The sequence below is a fragment of the Pleurodeles waltl genome, chromosome 2_2 (assembly GCF_031143425.1).
Source record: "Pleurodeles waltl isolate 20211129_DDA chromosome 2_2, aPleWal1.hap1.20221129, whole genome shotgun sequence".
Taxonomy (NCBI): domain Eukaryota; kingdom Metazoa; phylum Chordata; class Amphibia; order Caudata; family Salamandridae; genus Pleurodeles; species Pleurodeles waltl.
The window spans coordinates 1,087,968,861-1,087,988,802 of NC_090439.1; the positions used below are offsets into that span (position 1 = coordinate 1,087,968,861).

The window sequence follows — 19,942 nt, forward strand, 5'->3', positions numbered from 1 at the left end:
ATGGCGCCCGTAGAAAAACCCATTTAATTCCCAAGAGCCTCATTTTGATTATTTTTCTCTCTCTGCCTCTCTCCTCTTATAGGTACATTCGCTCAGAACGCTCAGTCATTCTAATCAACTTCTGCCTGTCCATTATCTCCTCCAACGCATTAATTCTGATTGGGCAGACCCAGACGAGGAATAAGGTGAGAAATTATTGATGTCTGATGTTATACTTAAGCACACAAGTCTCCTCTCTGTGACTCTCTCTTCACCCTCCTTCTCTTTTCTCATTTCCTCCTCTCTCTCGTCTTCCTTCTGCCTCCTGCCAGACTTTAATGCAGTGCTCAATCATTAATAATGCTGGCATATGCTACAAGGAGTAAGCCATTTTGTTCGGCTAGGCGCCCCGAGGAAAGACTGTACAGGAGGTAAAGAGTCTTCATGGCGGTGAATAGTGCAGCAGACACTGAAAGCTGAAATGAAGCGAGGCTCAGCTACCTACAGTGCAGAGCTTTATCCTACCAGGTTTTTCCTTTTATCACACATACACAGCATCCTATTAATCCTGGAGACATCTGCCTTTGCAGGATGTCATGGCTAAGGCAGAAGGGATGCATGTAGGTGCGCAGGCGCATTTACCAGCACTTGGATATTAAAGCTGATATGCAGCAAGGTCATTTGTAGGTCAATGCAATTTTAGGAAGCTGGCCACCAATAGAAGGTGCAAGACTGGCTCTCAGTGCATCAAACATAGGCCTCATTTTAGGGGAGAGGGCAGCAACAGGGCGATGGCCAAGATGGCAAACCTCATAGCCCCAGTCCTGACAGGATCTCTCAGCAGCCTGAAGACACCATGGACTATATATGTCAGAACAGAAGAAGTCATAAAGGAAAGCAGAAAGCCCATCAAGCACCACTGAAATATTTAGGTTGTTCTTTTTGCCCCGAAAAACAATGCACATGGAATGATGGAGAGCGGATGCTCCCTTAATGCAGTAAATAATGTCTTAGAACTTCATATATTCAGTAGATTATATATCTGGGTTACATGGGATGAGTGATTTCTCAAAAAACCACTTGCAGAATAGCCTTTATAAAAGGGTGTGAAAAATCACAGGACAGTGTCTCAGTACTGAGTGTGAAACCAATATGTAGATAGAATTAAGTGATTTAGAATTTTCTCAAAACTCATGTTGTTGAGTAAGTGTAGGATGCAAAACCCAAGAATATAGGATAGTCAAGTTTAGGTATAAAAATGGGCACTTAGTAAGTGCCCGGATTTCCTTCTCTGTTGTGACAGTTGGTCACACAGTGATGCCATTGGTCATGTAAAAAGTTACCCTAAAAGAGAAGGTAAGTTATGTTCTGTATCCTGTCTTAGTGAGAGAAGTCTAACTTGGCTTGCTATTTCATTTGATGTAAGCTGGCTATCTCATCACCTGATGTGCACATTGACTTCCTGCAGGTGATATGTACGCTTGTGGCTGCGTTCCTGCATTTCTTCTTCCTTTCCTCGTTCTGTTGGGTGCTGACGGAAGCATGGCAGTCCTACATGGCAGTGACGGGGAGGCTTCGAAACCGCATCATCCGCAAGCGGTTTCTGTGCCTAGGATGGGGTGAGTCTGCAAAGCCTTGGTGTCGTTGAAAAACTACGGCAAGCAAAAAAGGTAGTCACTAACTTAGAAATGAAAGGGGGCTCTGAACATGCTTTAGTGGTAAAAACAAGAGAATCCGGCTGTGTTGTTGCAAAAAACTGGAAGTGGTCGCTGTGGAGTCTTGCAAAGGTTGTATTGTGGGAGGAGGGGTTGAAACTTGTGTGGGGAGTGGTTGATTACACCATTAAGAGGAATATGTACTGATGCACCTCTGAACGAAGATGACACTAACACATAAAGACTGTTGAAGGTGACGATTCGCGTAAGGGAGCAAATGACATTTTCCCAGAGGTCCCCTAATTTAAATTTCCCAATTACACTTGAATGATTTCTTTTATTGAATGAGTATCACATTGTGTGTTTGTTCCTGCAATATGAGACAGAATAGTGCTGGTGACATGGGGAGTACACTCAACGTCATAGATGCTCACATGAAACATCACTCTGTAATGGAAAACTGTGACCATGTGGCGAGACCACCCAGCTACTGAATGCACGTTTGAATGTATGTGCCTAAGTCCTACTGCCATTAAATGTGGTGCCTTTATCTTTGCTGCTATTAATGCTCCTTTGTTGCAAATATGCTCAGGCCACTCTTAGCAGACAGTAAGTGCAACACCTGCTCCTAGTTTCAATGGATCAGGTACAACAGTTCCTGTCCCCATTAGAATTATTATAGAGATGCGCTGACATACCACCAATCTCTTCACATTCTGCCAGAGATTACGGCTGCTGAAAACAGTCTAAATCACCACGCGGCATTCCAGGGGAAATAGAGAACTTGCAGGGGGAATTGGACCCAAAATAACTGATTTTTGCCGGTTACTCCTTGTTTCTTAGTGAAACAATCTGGGCCATTTACTGGGCCACTCGTAGTGAACTCCTTAGTGGCAGTGCTGTGATGGTGGAAGGGGGTGCCTCAGACTTCCCTCTCTGGGGACCTTCCACATGTGCGGGTAGGTGCTCATGTGACATCTTGTTTCCAGTTACAAGCATAGAGTTCATATTCTTTGTAATCTGATCCAGCTGTTTGTGATGTTTAGAGAGTCTAAGGGCCAGATGTAGCAAAGGGTTTTTCCCATTCTGTGTCAATGAGAAAATGTGTTCGTACATATGGCCCTAAATTCTTATATAGATTGTGAAGAGCAGGTCCTGCTATCCTGTTGATACATCTTCCTCATTAATCCACTGGGGATTGCGTCCCGTGAAAGAAGTGTCCTTGGCGGGGCTCGTTTCTGAGATATGTTTGAGGACATTTGAAACTTTTTCCCACTGGGATTCTTGTGCTTTCACAGACAGCGTACAAATAGATTTTCTGGGAGCACTTTGACTGTCACATCAGTGTGTTATTCAACTCACACCTTATACTATTCCAGGTGTTTGTGCTTTGTTCCAGGATAATCCTCCCTTCATGATGCTTTTGAATGTCATGACTGTCAGCTAACTTCCTGGGAGAGGTACTTCCTGAGTAAAAATTGCTGAAAAATGTCCCAGCATCTTGCTCGGCCAAGATGTCTAGAGGTCTTTGATTCAGACTCTGTAGTTGCCTTGTGAGAACTAGGTGCAGTATCCAAAAAGAAGACACAAGTCCTGGTGTATATGTTGTTGGAGGGGAATACTCTGTCACAAAAGTGACGGATATCTCGTCCGCCGTATTACAATCCCCATAGGATATAATGGGACTGTAATGCGGCGGAGGGTATATCCTTCAGAGTATTCCTCTCCGTCTGCATCTAAATCAGTCCCTTAGATCGCTATCTCACTTTCCTACTCGGGCAAGCCTTTTCCATGACTGCTTGCTAGCGTCTGCACGGTAGATCCACTGAAACCCTGTACATGGCCCTCGACGGTCCCCTGCTCCTCCTCCTCGGCTGGGGGCGGTGCTCCTTAGGCGTGTCATAGGTGGTAGCCACATTCTAACTTTTAGCCACTGAAGCTTGAAGGTGGTGGTCAGAAATAAATCCTGTTAAGCAGTTATGAGATGTATGTGTCTTCGGCTCTGATCACACCTTCTCATGGCTGATGTCGGCAACCTGTCACTTTCAACATTAGGGACTGTCTCGGAGAAGAGGAGACAAGGGAAAAGCTTGTAGTCATTTATCCCGGTAAAGCCCAACCGGCTTCCTTCGTACCGACAGAGAGGTTTTGTAACAAAAATGTACCTGAATACAGGAAACCTGTTCTTCCTAGACGAATTGGACCTGTGATCCATTGGAAAATAGGAAGACTGTGTCTTAGGTCTTTGAAACAATAGTCTTGGAATATTACTTCCTGAAAGATAACAAGCATGTTGTAACTTAATATCGAGTTTTCTGTATTGATCAACAAAAATTTTAAATCAAGACTCGTCAAGGTACATAAAGGAGTTAAGAATTGAAAATCTATCCAGATGTCCCTTTGTTTTCTCTGATGATAGAGTGGTATTCTGAATTCAATATCTTTTTATGTCTTTATAAAAATCAATATATTAACATTTTACTATCAGATGAAATTGTCAAAGCACGCTGATCATACAGTAATGAAACAGGATAATATCTATGTCTGCACGCAGATACTGGCCTTTTAGCTGGAGAGGGGCTGCAGCTTAAGTGAAGGAAAGGAAGTGCTGGAGTTCGGGAATAAACAAGCTAATTCTGCACAGAAAGGGTGGAGAGTGCTTGGAACTGATACCCTTGAAAAGTAACATTGGAGTCAAACTGCACAGAGAATCTGTTAGAAAAAGGGTCAGCCCACGATTGAGTTGGGTTTGTAATGTTGAAAAACTGGTAAGCGCGAGGAACTGGGTGCTTCTTGTCTGTCGTTGGTTTGTGTGTTTAGTAATGTATGCAAAATAAAAATAGCCGGTCAATGTACTGCTTAGTACTATCCCAGTTGCGTGGCCCTACCAGGCCCTCGTCAGCCAGATCCTGCCCCACCACCAACCAAATTGGCATTCCAACCTTACCACACCACAGAGTCCCAAGCAAAAGGCGATCAAAGCAAATGCCAGGTATGTGATCTAAGAGCTAATTCAGTAACTTGTGTGTTGAGGTGCTAACTCAGATGCCTATGGATCATGTTGTCTTGGACAGTCTAGAAGTATCTCATATTTGCATGCTCCCTTAAGGCTTCGTATGCACCCTCAAATATGGGCGGCTCCCAAACAAGAGGCAACACGTTAACTATTCACACCAAGGAAACTTTGATTCTTCCTTTTAAGATACAGCTCAGCAAGTTGACTTTGGCTAGATGTTTACAAGTCACCTGGCCCTTTATAAAAAAGCATATTCTTTTTGTTCTGTATAACTCTTTGGACACACCAGTATCTTGGTCTCTCCCCTTCACATAGAGAGCAGCTTGTTGTCTCTTCTCACCGTGTAAGAGGGGTGAAGAAGACTCTTGTACCCCAGTATTGAGCCAGCAACAACTGTCTTGCCCCAGTGAAATATACCACAACAACAGAGACCACAACCTGCTCTGTGATCTTTATTGCTGACAATTTGCAGGTGAACCTGGAACCTGCTAATGGTTTGAAACTTTTCCCTCAGCAGGGAGTTTCAGTGCACAGAAGTCAGGTAGAATTGGAGCAATGATTGCCGTAAGTATTTTTGTAGGAATGATGCAATGATATCAGATCTCGCATCTTCATCACCATAAAGTGCTGAGACCACATCGCAATAATTAATACTTTGTAGACTGAGCAAAAGATCACTTCAATTTTCAGGTCAAATAGCCTGCATCATCCATGTGTTTTTGCACTAACCACATCCAGTCAAATATTCCTGCTAACTCTGGTGCCACGTTCGGTGTCAGTGGGGTTGGGAGGATTAGTGGATGCTTTAGCTTGCAGTCCTCTCCAACTCTCGCCAGCTGTCAGATGGCATGAGAGGTATAAGGAACGGCTATGTTTCTTTCTGGGTCTTTGAATATTCCAAGCATTGGAAGAGGGACATTCTATTTATGTTTTATCCTTTATTGTTCATATTTTTACTTCACACACACACAAATGTATTGAACACTTCCACAAGGCTCCCGTTGGCTGTCCTAGCTGAGCATCCAAGGTCCCTAGAGAAGGTTGATGCTCAATGTTCATCCATAACATTGTAGCTCCTAGATTGAACACACAAGTTCATGTTCTGCAGAGAGAGTTATAAAGAGACACTGCCGGGTGGAACCACGCAGAGTGACAGCATGAGTCGTGACAAGTGTAAGTAAAGGATAACCACCTCTCTCCACTTTTATTTCCCTTTTTAGGCCTTCCAGCTCTGGTGGTCGCCATATCTGTGGGGTTTACCAAGGCCAAGGGCTACGGAACTGCCAATTAGTGAGTGGCACTTATTTTCCTCTGTTGTTTGTATGTATTTATTCTTATATGTATGTGGGGTTTGTACAGCATAGACTTAGCCGATGGGTTTACCCAGTGGTTCTTACATTGTAGGTAAATTATAGAAAAAAAACAGGACACAGGCTGACCGAGTGGACTTCAACAGATTTGTGAAGTGATGACATGTGATCCCAATAAATTGACTGTGACTGCCAGAGCCTCTCACTCAGTGGCTGAGGTTGAAGGACTTTGCCAGACTCAACCCACTGATGCTTCCATGCAGTGACCGTGGAGGCGAGTGTGCCTGGGGCTGTGTTTTTCTTCCGGCCTTTTTCCCTTTCCTCCTTCCTCCCTTCTTTCTCTTTCTTCCTCTTCATTTCATTTTCTTACTTTTTGATTCTGTTCTGATTTTTAATATTTTGTTTTCCTCTTCTCCTTTTGATCTTTCTTTATTCTCTTTCTCTTCTTACCTTTTTACATTTTTTCCCCATTTATTTATTTAGCTTTTGTGTTTTTGTGGACTTGCGCTCCCTGTTCCTGCCTTCTTTTAATTAAGAAATGTTGGGGGCGACACAAAAGTACTGAAAGTGCGTTGTGAGAGTTTTCTTGCTCGCTTGCACACAAGCACACACACATACACACACATTTGCATGTACATAGGTACACTCACTACTTACCATCTATTGGTTGCCCTTGAAGATGACTCCTATGCACATGGTGTGTGTGATTATTCATTCATTCCTTCATTTGATGGACGTGCCTTGACTCCGGTCTGCCCAGGCCCCTGTCAGCGGTGACACCTGATGCAAAGCATCTCCACTTTGACATTCCTAAGCGAGAGATGGTGGTTGCGTATCCACTCTCACCTTGAACATATTATATCAGTATCACCAATGCTGCAGTTTAAGAGTCAAGGCACAATTGCGTGCTCCACTCAGTCTTGTGGATATATCGATGACACAAGAGAATAGAACTGCACAGCGGAAGAGGGGATGCAGCTCAAGTAAAGGAATTGATGTGCTGGAGTTCAGAAGTAGAGAAACTAATTCTGCACAGAAAGGGCGGAGAGTGCATGGAACTGATACTGAAAGCGACATTGAACTCTGACTGCACAGAGAATCTGCTACAAAAAGGGTCAGACGGCTACAGGGTTGGTTTTGTAATATTGAAATAATGGTAAGAGAGATGAGCTGGGAACTACTTGTCTGTCATTGGGTTATGTGTTGAGTTATATCCGTCATATGTCAAATAAAATTAGCCGATGTATACACTGCTTAGTACTATCTCAGTTGAGTGTCCCGACCCACCCCCTCCAAATGATATCCTGGTTTCTGTAATTCAGGCTCCATCGAACGACTCCCGAACCCCCACTTGCAACACTGTTCTTTGTCCACCACCTTTGAACTGGATACTACTGTCTCCATAAAACATTTTCTATGCGATACGCTCCTTTGGTCTAGATCTGCGCTATAAGACTTGCCTACTGCAAGATGACTATAAATGATGCATCGTATTTCCCTATACTAATCCACCACTAATCCTTTTGGGTTCCAGAGTAGTGTGCTACTTGCCGAAAAGGGCTTTGACCCCTCGTCAGGGGTAGTAAGCGCTATATAAAACAATTACAATTATAACTTGGAGGTTATAGATGTTGGCTGTCTGTTCCAGATGTGATTTAACCATAAATGTACCTACCCGATGCGCCCTTCTCCGATATCTGAAGTCGCATGTCCTTTAACTTGTGCTTTTAAAATGCAGCCATACTAGGCACGCTCCCAGGTCAGAACCAGAGGAAAAGTATGACGTGGCACTGCACAGAACATCTTAAAGAAATGGATATGTGGCGAGCACTATTTTTGAATTTTCACAGTGTAGTTCATGGGGAAGTCAGGAAACTGGGCGATGAGACCACCTATCTGACCGCAGCAATGAGAATCGGTCTGATTACGCCCCTCCTCCTGTGATTCACACAGCCCATCAAAACTCTTAGAGAGACCTGATTCCTGCAGTCTCAAAGGATATAGCAGTAACAGGTCCAGGTGGAGATTGAGGGTTCCAGTTCTTCCCACAGATGTAGAATTCCCACTGAGTGTGGGCCATAGGCTTGCAATGATTAAGGGCATGATTTAGAGTTTGGTATATGGAGTACTCCGTCACAAACGTGATTGATATCCTGCTCGCCTTATCACAGGTGGATTACATCCAACAGCACTTGTAATATGGCGGATGGGATATCTGTCAAGTTTGTGATAGAGCAACTTATCTGCCAAAGCTCTAAGTCAGTCACTATGGGGGTCATTCTGACCCCGGCGGGTGGCGGGAGCCGCCCGCCTGGAGGGAACCGGCGAATGACTGCACTGCGGTCAAAAGACCGCGGCGGCCATTCTGGCTTTCCCGCTGGGCCGGCGGGCGACTTCCAGAAGGCCGCCCGCCGGCCCAGCGGGAAACCCCCCTCAACAATGAAGCCGGCTCCGAATGGAGCCGGCGGAGTTGTAGGGGTGCGACGGGTGCAGTGGCACCCGTCGCGATTTTCAGTGTCTGCAAAGCAGACACTGAAAATCATTATGGGGCCCTGTTAGGGGGCCCCACGACACCCGTTCCCGCCATCCTGTTCCTGGCAGTAAAAACCGCCAGGAACAGGATGGCGGGAAGGGGGTCGGAATCCCCATGGCGGCGCTGCAAACAGCGCCGCCATGGAGGATTCCCTGGGCCAGGGGTAAACCGGCGGGAAACCGGCGGTTGCCCTTTTCTGACCGCGGCTTTACCGCCGCGGTCAGTATGGCCCAGGAAGCACCGGCAGCCTGTTGGCGGTGCTTCCGCGGTCCCGGCCCTGGCGGTCATGGACCGCCAGGGTCGGAATGACCCCCTAAGTCCCTTAGTGAGACCTCGAGCCACTAAATTCGAGCTGTCTATCCTATTACCTGATGCCCCCTCCTTGGATGATAGAAGGCTTTGAGCATTCTTGTCCCATGCCTCAGTGCAAGCATCACGGCCCATGTTTGTTTTTCATGTAATGGCTTTTATAAACTTTAGGGAGTCATTTAGAGTGTTTCGGATGGGGGGATCTGCTGTAAACTAGCAGATGTACCGTTTGCCACACTTGCAGATTCCCTCACCTCATTGAGAGAATGGGAAACCGCTGCTATCCGTAGGCAGAGCCTTATCCAGCTGTGCTGTTGGAAACCCCATGAGGACATCTTTTTCACCACCAAAAGCAAGGAAAACACATCCTGTTTAGGGGGACTGCCTGCCGTACTCATGATGACCCCTCAATCTTTAAATTGAAATCCTCAGTTTTCAAAATACCCACTTAGAAAAACGAATGAATACAATAAGGAAGAAAAATACCAGTTTAATCATCCTCAATTTGCACAGAGACCCTCCAATACAACCTTGCTTTTTACCATATAAATCTGATAGCATGGTCACATCTGAATATTAAAGCAGAAAGTTATCTTAATACATTTTGTATATCTGCACCAGACCCCGCTTGCACCCAGTGGACGGGCCGCACACCAGCATAGCTGGGTCCTGGCAAACCGCAGTATCATTTGAGCATCACTCGAGGGGAAGGGGCGGGGTGGGGGATTCAGGCTTTCACTGCACCGGAACCAAGTGAACTTCACTGGTCCTTCCCAGCCCCTCTCCGACTCCTTCAGAGCTTTAGGTCTTTTTAGTATTCCGTGCGCGGAGCTAGATGCCGGATGCCTTCTTGGCCTAGCGGGATCTTTGGCTGGCCGCCTGCCCTGTTGGAGCGGCTGCCTAGAATGCTGCAGTAGCATTTGTCATCCTCGGCTGCAGCAGCTTAAACTTTGCCGGTTCCTTTGGAAAACACTAGTACAGCCATGACTTGCATTTTAAAAAACAGGCAAAGCAGAGAAGATCACAGCAGACAATCTATGCTAGACAACATCTGGTGCCCCTATTCTGTTCACGGTGACCTCACAAGGTCTGCGATTATTCTCTTTAGTTCTCAGTGCTATTTGTTGTCACTTACAAATTGTTTTAAACTATTTTACGTTTTCTTCTCCAGCACCAAGGCTGCATGATTGCTCCACGCCCTGTCCATCATTTCTCTAAACAGATATTTTTAAAATTGCCCATGTCACTGCCTATTGTTCTCATACTTTGACCTTTGTTCCTATGGGTACACTTACACAGAAACAGGCGCACGTCATGTATTTTGTTTTTAAGTGAATGCCCCTATTATCTGCCCCCCCCCCTCCAAAATCCACCTCCACATTCTAAATTTTATGAACAGTACAGAAGCATATCCTTACGGATCTTGTGGCGGGCAGTAGTCCCACATTTTTCTGTGCCCTCTGTCTTCAATTTTCCTTTTATTTTATTTTCGCGACTTCGAAACTAGTGTTGGATCATTGCTCAACTCAACGATGATGTTTAGGAATTAGGGATCGGGTGGATCCCCTCGGAACTCCAGAAGTGTAATCCGTATGTGATGGTTCGGCATTATGTTGGTCAGCATGGTGTGGGGTAGATGGCTTTATGTGTTAAATTATACAGCCATTCGCCCTTGTAGGCCTCCAGGTGGGTTATGTGCCAAGGCAGCAAAACCCTATTTAGATGTTTGGTAACTGGGCAACAGGATACTGAGCCTGCAGTGTCTTTTAAGAAATAAAACATGGAGAAACAGAATTATTGATATTTTATGAAGTGAATTATAACGAAGAAACTCGATGAAACATTAGAAATATGTTTGTATTATGAATGATTTGAGTTTAGCACGGTGATAATGATTTAATTTCTTGATAAAGGTATTGCCCCATGTTTTTATTCTTAGTTATCACATAATTCCCTCTCAGATGCTTTGCCAAGGCACTCAATATTACAGAGTATCCTGCATGGGATGCCCTTTGCCGCTTGCATCCATTAAGGCGGCAGAGATGAAGACCTAGGCGCGTGGCGGCTGATTGGCCAGACGGCCTGGAAGTCACGCCGACCTCTTTAGCAGCGCATGCTGGATGTATTTAAAGAGAGACATTTCCAACCCAAGGACATTCTTCAAAGTCACCGCAAATGACTTGACGCACTCGGAGGATAATATTTAGACCCGTGCACCGCACCAGGAGCTATGAGTTCTTGACTTTGAGTAATGGCTTTCTTCATGCCACGCACTGCTACCATGTCAAACCTTTCCGCTTGTTCAGTTCACAAATTACTAAGCAGACGTTATTTAGTTGGGGGGGAACACGCTGCATTAATCTTAATACGAGCGCGCAAAACAGTCCTGGGAGCTTTAATACATAGAGCAGCTGTCTGGCGGAAAAACTGGCGCTACTTTGAGGCTGAGCAAGACAATACATGCTATTGTGTGGATGTTCAAGCTTTGGAAAACCCACTGGGTAGTTACATTCTAAAGAAGTAGACAAAACAGTGAAGTTCTAAAAATAATTATGGAAGGAATGCATAAGTTAATCTACGCCGCTGGTAATTACTCGGGCCGCATCCCAGGTCATTGTTATTTTGCACACCGTGCCACCTCAGTTTGGACCCATCCCAATGGAAATCAGTCTTGACCCTGCTCCGTTAGGAACAGTCCATCCTGAACTGCCAGGCCGGGTCCTTTTTGAACCAAAACTCAAGCAATTCAAGACCAGTTTCGTCTGTATTTTACTCTATCAGTTGTGTGTCCCATGTGCACTATGCCACTGGGGCCAAGCTATAACCACTGATGATCCCTAATAAGGGCAAAACCAGTTTTAGGTTGCTTGTGTTCAAGGTCGGGGAGGACCTGGCCTGGCATTTCAGGCTGGACAGTTCATATTAGAACAGAGTCAAAACTGATTTGCATATGGCTGGGTCCAAACTGGGGTGGCGTGGTGTGCAAAGTAACAATGGACAGGGATGAGGCACTGATTAATTATCAGTGGCTGAGAATAATTCCAGCACTCCATCCACCACATTTTTGTATACTTTAATAATAACGTTCCATCGCCAGGACCACAAGCCCGCACATGCTTCACCTGTGCTGGTACGCGCATGCCCGGTGCTTTTCAGTTTTAGGCGAGCTTTTGTCAGATTTTCTGAAATCTTCTGCAGAGAGGTTCAAGGAGTTAGATTGGCCTGAATTAGAGGATGAAGTGAGACATATAATAGGACACGCTTGAGTTAAAAGTAGAGTATCTGAGGTAAGCGTATTCAAGGGCAGGTGTTGCTCTAGAATAGGAGGTTCTAAACCTACTGCTTGTTGACGGGAGAGGCATGTCTAGCATAAGGAGTTATTCTTAGAAAATATATTAAGTATGTAAAATGGGCTTGTGAGCAAATGGCTACTAAAAATGACTGGGACAGCCATGGGGCAGACATGTTAAAGGAATAGGATCAAAGATAGAGCTGTAGACAGTGTACAGCAGCGAAAGGTAAGGGGCCTGCTCCCCTTTGGGACACTTCATTTTAGTTTTAATTTTTTGTACAAAATCATTTGGACTTTGCCATACAAAGTTGAGTCACAAGGGTGACACTGACAGCCATATTGTGTGAGCATCGGGTATGGTTGAAAATGTGTCTTCTGACTCTTGGTTTCTTATGCACAAATTGTATTGTACACCACAATGGGAAAAATGTAAATTGATTTGCAGTGCAGAGTAAGTAATTTGTTTCAAAACTCATTTGTTTACACTGTCTCACACATCTACTCCTAGCAACAGTTCTGCACATACAGATACACACACTCAGTTTCTCACTCCTATTGTCAACCCTGCACTCACCCACTCGATCACTCACTAACCGATGCATTCAAGATTCTATCGCTAACTCATTTACTTGCTCTCTCATAAACCTATGCAATACCTTTATACACATTTATGCACTTAAAATCACTCTCATTCACTCCATCGACTCAGTGGATCAATCGCTCGTTCACCGATCGACTCAATCTCAATACCACAAAGCACACCGAATGCCTCACTCCCCTCGCCACCTCCCTCCCTCACTCACTCACTGCGACCTGTCTCTGCGGTTCCTCCTTTAACATGCCTTCCTCCTTGTGTTGCAGTTGCTGGCTGTCGCTGGAAGGAGGCCTCCTCTACGCCTTTGTGGGACCGGCAGCAGCAGTGGTTCTGGTACTCGTCCTTTTTAATCTTATTTTCAACATGCCTTCCTTTTCATCCCTTTTCCCCCCGCCTGCGCATTCCTACTCTCCCCATTCATTTCTTTCTCATTCACTTTAATGGGTGAGCTGGATTTCGTTGCAGCCATGCCAGCACGGTGGGATCTCCGATTCCGGATATTATCCCTGAACCAAAATATATTAATTAAGAGATTTCTTCCCCAAGTATGCAATAAACACAAGAATACAGGTTGAAGATTTTCCCTGCTGCGTAGGACAAATCTGCTGGCATTTTCTGCCTGCTCAGAGCATATGGAGGATATCAGTGAGAGGACCACTGGAGGTTCTGGAGGATCAGGTCTAGCCAGGGCAGAGTTCAGTGAAGTTGGGGTGAGTGTAGTTTGCTCCCCTGTGGTGACCAAGGCCGGTACCACCAAGAATGAAAGCTCCAGTGGGATACCGCAGCTCATAATGAGGGCCTATGTGGAATACATCCTGAAGAGCATTCCAGTTGTTAGCTTCACCCGCTGAGTCAGGCGACTGACTTTACCCTCTAAGTTAGGCTGCTCGAGTTTGCCGGGCATGAATATCCCATATAGCGAGGGAAAACAAGAAGTACAGCAAGTTTCCAAGTAATGAAAGGTTTAAACTGCCCTTTCCATTTGTGTACAAGGCATTATCCACATGGTTTCCTCAAACTGTCCAGTCCTTTTTTGTACAAGGTTTTTATCCACAGAGAATTCCAGATAAGAGAAAGCTGTAAGCTGCTGTTTCCTTTTTTTGGTGTGCAGAGCTTTTACATCTACTGTCAAAAGCACAGCAAGAAATACTTAGAAAATACTTTCACCAAAACTATTGCAAGTGGAAACAATCGTATAGTTCTTTATTCAGACTCACATTTGGTGCCTGTTATTTTCGATGCAGTGGGATGTTGTAATTAGCAGGTTTGTAATTTCTACGATGTTCTGAGTTTCAGTCCTTTGGAATACGGAATAACACACTAATAGCATCTACTTTACCGCTTTCTGTGGTGCATAAACGTAGAATGCGCGCTCCTTGGCCATATACTTTATATCAGGGTTCTCCCGTTCAAAATCCGTGTTGAAGGAATGATTGGGCGCAACATACTGTAGGGAAAAATACCTCCTCAGGTGTAGTAGGGATCTGATATAGTACTGGTCCTGATGAAAGCTGCCGACAACAGAGCTCAAGATGGCTGAAACAGGTCGACCTTTATGAGCACTGTTTAGGATGTGAAAAACTGATTAAGGTGTCTTTAACACACCCAATATGTTTTTAATCTTGCCCCGGAACCTGTGTGTGATAATATAAAGATTTTTTTAGGAGGAGCTGGAGACAATTTTAACCTTCACTTATTGCACAGTCATCATGTCTCTTAAGAAGGAAACTTTACCTCCTGAGGAAGGTGAGACTCTCTGATGACACTATTGGCTACTGGTACCGGAGTGGGTAACATACACCGCTCAATGAAGGTAGTCATTGAGGGTCTTATTACTATGCTTGCATAAGATGTAGGTGGTGCGAGAATGGAGTGAGTACATTTCACCTAATTTTTTGTTGATTAGCATTTTTGTAGGGTAGAATTGTTAATGCACAATTGCGGAAAAATAATTGGGAGACAATGCAGAATGCCTGTCTCTGTTTCTGGATTCATGAAGGGTTAAAAAAAGAATGGTGGATCGGTGGAGATATTCAAGAGGAAAAATGTGCACTGGCCTTTGGCTAGCATAAGAGTGGGGTAAATTGTCTTTGTACATCACGCAACATTTCCCAAGGGTTTCTTGACGCAAGGAAGGGGATGAACAAAGTCAACCTTTTAGACAGCATATATTATTTGTAAGAGGAAAAAACTAGTTTTAAGAGTGGATTTAAATAAGGAATAATTTATGTTACTTGAGTCACATCTGAATTCCATAGAGTTGGTACCAAAGTAGAGAAGCCTCAATCATTAAGTCTTCAACTTTTTTGTGCTGTGAAGTAGTAACACAGCCTGATGTGCACAGCCTCATGCCAATAACGGGAATACCCACCCCGGCATCTGGTGCCAGAAGCTCCACAGATCTAGTACCATGCGAACGAAAAGAAAAAGTAAAGTAGCATCAGGGGTACGTAGAAGCGGGTGCATGACAGGTTGGTTATGGGTGTAATCCTCTTGTATGCAATCAAAAGAATACAGTGAAACAATGTTGTCTGAAACGTCATTCACCACTAAAAAGTTTCTCAGCATAGATTTATTGATGGCAGAGGCCACAACTGGCATATTTAGTTTTACGTAAATCACTTGGCATCATCAACACACAGGCGTGCCTTACCGATCGTGCCTGCTGCACTTTCAACTGCGAATACTTTGATGAGAATCTGCCTGTCCGCCTCTTTCTTTAGAGTTCAGTCGTGCAATGAATGCGGGTACTGATGTGAGGCTTGCATCACCTTCTTCTAGGCGCAGATGGGTAAACCGCCCCATTCATCCTGCATTACTGGCATTCATGAGCATTATTTGTCATTCACTTCAGATTCGTTTCCATGTTCATGCATTCATATAACAGCTGTGCCTGCTCTTCTGAAAACTGCTCTGCCCATGTCTTTTCATGCCCTGCACAGCTGCAGATGTGCCCTGGTTTCTCAGGAAGCCAGCAGATTTCACAACAAGCCTGTATGTCTGAAATGGCAATAGGACAGAGCGAGAGTGAGTCAGCTGTCAGCTATTGGATACATCTATACAACATTGCGTTGCATAGCCACAATATCCTGAAAATAGTTTGATAAATCAGGACTACCATTTTTGTCTGTTTTAAGTACTGGGCTAGTGATTGTCAGGAGTAGTCAGGCAAGATATTGTCAGAGAGTAGGTAATACATGCCATTTAAGCCACTAAAAACTCCTGAGAAGCCTTCAGTGAGTGATGTGGACATTTTGAAAACCCATTATGGTGCTGTTCTCTCACAGCCTGGACTCAGTCAGTGATCAGTGAATGTACGGGATTCACACGGTATGTCTCATGAGACAACGAAGAACAACTACCCGCCATCTTGCTAATGCATTTTGGAGGCGGACCCGATTTGCCCCTGCTGTATTGTCAGGTGGGATAGTCCACTCTTGCTGAACAAGAGGGAGAGTTGAAGATTAGGGCAGGTAATAGGTGGCAACCTCTGTTCCCTTGGTTTGGTAGTCATTCATGTGTGTTTCCAATAACTTCCCTGACCTCTTGCTGTCTCTACCGCATATTGAATCCGCCCACTAAGATATGCCTCTTGCTTCTTTCCTTCGACAGGTGAACATGGTCATCGGCATTCTGGTGTTCAACAAGCTTGTGTCCAAAGATGGAATCACAGACAAAAAACTCAAGGAGAGGGCAGGGTATGAGATGTCTACATGTGATTTGCTGCAAAATGGCAGGATTAAAAATCAGCCCGGGCATTTTGAAAACTCAAATACATGAGTCCTGATTATAAGTGAAAACACTCACTTTAAAAAATAATAGTCATGCAATAGTCCTGGTATGATATGATATATGGAAATATCTGACATGTATTTTAAATATGTGATACTTGATATACTGTTGCATAATATAATATAATATAATACATGTAAATGATTAAATGGACCCAACATATAGTCTAATATGCCATAATATAATTTGATATAGTATAACAGAACGAAAACCCCCAGAGACATACAAGAAGGCCTGACTCTGATGTGCTCACAATCATTACACAACATATAGATTCTATAAACAATGAAATGCCTTTCGTTTCTAAAGTCTGTACAAAAGAAATAATTGTAAAGAACCAACCTTTTTCAATAATTGCGTGTTATGCCAGATTACACAGCTCTGGATGTTGATTACCTCGAAGGTGGCTTTTCTTAGCATGCTACCGTGGGCACCTGTGCCAGTCACTAAATGTGTCATGAACTATACCTGCAACACAGACACACTGCATTTAAAGAAGCAATGCTCTTATTACCTTTTGCCATTAGGCTAAAGGGCCCTGGATGTAGAACAGGGGAAATATGTGCTCGCCTTATTCCCCACTTTCAACAAAATATGTAGAAGAGATATCTCTTAAGACTTACACAGTAAATTCATAAAGTGGAAAATGAAAGACAATTCATTTTTCTTCAAATGTTTTGTTTCTAGAAGATACTCGTTGAGGGTAAGGTAGTCAATGAATGAAGGAAAATTCCTAGAAATCCTCCCAAGCTGGCTTTCTTCAATTAAAACAAGTATTTGCCCTCAATGGTTATATGGCCAACTTCTAAATAGTGCTAGAGACCACCATCAGCCAAAGTGCTCTGCTTACCCACAGAAGAGTCACAGACAGCACATGATGTGAAGTTGAGCATCTATATAGCTCACCCACAAAATAAATAAAAGACATAATTATTATCTAGACCAGTGGTACTTGAACATAAAATGTGTACTGCCTTAACTTGCTAGTACCCAGTGAAAATATGTTATGACCAGAATTACCAATGGGAGAAAAGGCTGGTCTCAGTGACATTAACATTCAAAGCCATATATGGATAGAAACAAAATTAAATTGTGCTTGGTAACTGTTTTGTTTGGTCATTTATCAGTATCATCAAACCCAGAAACTACCACTGGGACACAACTGAGATGAACACAAGCAGGAACTCTTTGTTAATGTGTTCTTCAAGGCACAGTAAAACATAACTTTGACACATCACAAGCAATTAATTCAAATTTAAAAGCATCCGCCTGATTATTGATCCTGTCATACCGCGCTTTTATGAGAAGTAAATTTGTTTCAAATGTTTTGTTTTAGTTTATTTACTTAAGAGTGCACTGTTTGTTATTGTGTAGCTGTCTTCCCCATTTTGAGTTCTGTCGTGAACTGATTGTTTATGATATGTTCCTGTTTGTTGCCACACTCTGAGGCACTTAGCTGCCATTCTTGCTTTAAGCTTGCCCAACATGTCTGAATCGCAGCGTGGCATCCATATTGGAAGACAGCTTTGGAGGATTTTAAACGGATGCCATAGGCAGCCTGCATTCACCCATGGCCAGATCTTGGTGAGAAGCTTGAGGCAGAATGTGAGGTGACATCCACTTGTCCATTTAGTGTAGGGCAGAGAGGTAAAGACGAGGAGTGTGAGGCAAAACACCTGATGGCAACTGAGAGACTTGATAGTTCCTTCTTATAAGTAGTCCAGGTTCCTACACATTTCACCTCAAATGACCCATGCTGACCTCAAATTCTACCATTAACTTCAAACAATACTGTGGTTTACCTCTACCAGACCCCTTTCAGTCTTTTTACTTAGAGAGTTTCCATGATTGTGAGAATATACGAGATCGAAAATACTTTTTCTTATTTCTTTTGAATGTAGAAACAGCTCGTCTTTCATTCCAAATAAAGGCAACACTTTGTGCTTATATGTCTATTTTTTTAAGTCCCTCAAATATATGTGCCTATGTCTATAATGGCAGAGTTGTGTTGAATATTATGTGCCAGCACCACACACTTAGAGCATCTTAACCAGCCTACATGAAAGTGGTTTCACTGCACACAGTTATTTGTGGGTACAGTTACCAGTGTGCTTTGTGACCACAGTAGATCTTCATGGGCCACAATATGAGCTATCTCTGACATCTCCTGTGAGACCTTTACTCTGGGACACTCACTGTTTAATGACCAGTATCGCTGGCAGATTCCGTAGTTTCCCACAGTCCCAAGAGCTAAGATTGAATTGCATACACATTGGAGGATTGTGTTATTCCATTTGTACACTTGAATTTTCTAAGTTAGGTAGATTGGACAGGCAAGGATTACCAGGTGGTTGGAAGAGGTTTGTGGATCAAATACAGTTGGACCCAGTAATCTCACTAGATAAACTCAATGTACAACCAGAACACAAAGAACAGAAGGACTTAGCACCTTTTAGGGACATAATACCCCCCAAATAGTTTTATAGTGCTTAAAAAGTAAGAGCTATAATGAGAGGAACATAAAAGTATACAAACAATGTTATCCTTTGGGCCAAATTTCTGAATCCTCAGTCCTTGTAAAAATCGATCTTGGTTCTTCTTAGTATAGGAAATGCATCTCTATGGCCCTATATGCCAAAGAGAAGAAGTTTGTCAAATGTGGAAAAAGATGTATCTACCCATTGTCCTAGTTTCTTAGGAGCAGAGTTGCAGCTCATCATGACCATTTACAACTCACTTGATCCAAGAGTTGTTGTTTCAAAAGGGAACTTGCCATTCATGGAAGGATCCCCAGTGGTAGCAAAGAAACTGTAACTCGTAAATGGCCGCTTGAAGATAAAGTTTCACATAAGGCCTGGAGAACCCACTAGACCACATTTCTCACCTGTGGTCTTTGACGCTCAGCACCTGAGGGATATCTCTAAATCAGAAACGTTGCCTGAGTTATTTTGCTTGAAAATATGTTCCCTTACTAGAAAGGTGAATATTAGGCCAGAATGCAAATAATAACAAGTTCTCACCATATCCAGCTGTGCCGGTATCGGTGATGACTCGTGAGATGATCTTCAGGTGCTTCTAAATGGTTTCCATCAAAATGGATCGACCCAACCAAAATGCTTTTCAATATGGTGCCGACCTGTGCCTGTAGGGGCCTGCAGCATTGTATGCAATCTATGTATGTTTATGTTGAGCAAAGTCAACAATCGTCATGCATGGTTTAAATGCTCCTCATTAAATCGTCATTCAGGTATAGTATTAATTGGTGGTGTTCTCTGCTTTCCTGCCAATACACTGAATCACATTGTAATTACTGATGCTTTGGAAGAGACTAAGGCACTCAAAAAGTTGAATGTCAGGAAATGTAACAACAACAAGCCAAAGCAAATATGATGCCAGGTGCCTAACATGGCTCTGGTGCTTCTATCTCATATAACATTTATTGGTTTCAAAAACTGAGAACG

General features: G+C 43.6%; 1 protein-coding gene across 17 annotated transcripts in view; it reads left to right on the top strand.

Moving 5' to 3' along the window:
• Positions 1 to 19,942, top strand: part of ADGRB1 (adhesion G protein-coupled receptor B1) — a 437,507-nt gene that overhangs the window by 337,994 nt on the left and 79,571 nt on the right. For all 17 annotated transcript variants that reach the window (XM_069220849.1, XM_069220852.1, XM_069220854.1 and 14 more), the window contains 5 exons: positions 83 to 185; positions 1,448 to 1,598; positions 5,871 to 5,940; positions 12,956 to 13,022; positions 16,302 to 16,387. In XM_069220849.1, the coding sequence (XP_069076950.1) occupies positions 83 to 185; positions 1,448 to 1,598; positions 5,871 to 5,940; positions 12,956 to 13,022; positions 16,302 to 16,387 (477 nt within the window). The remainder of the gene's footprint in view (positions 1 to 82; positions 186 to 1,447; positions 1,599 to 5,870; positions 5,941 to 12,955; positions 13,023 to 16,301; positions 16,388 to 19,942) is intronic.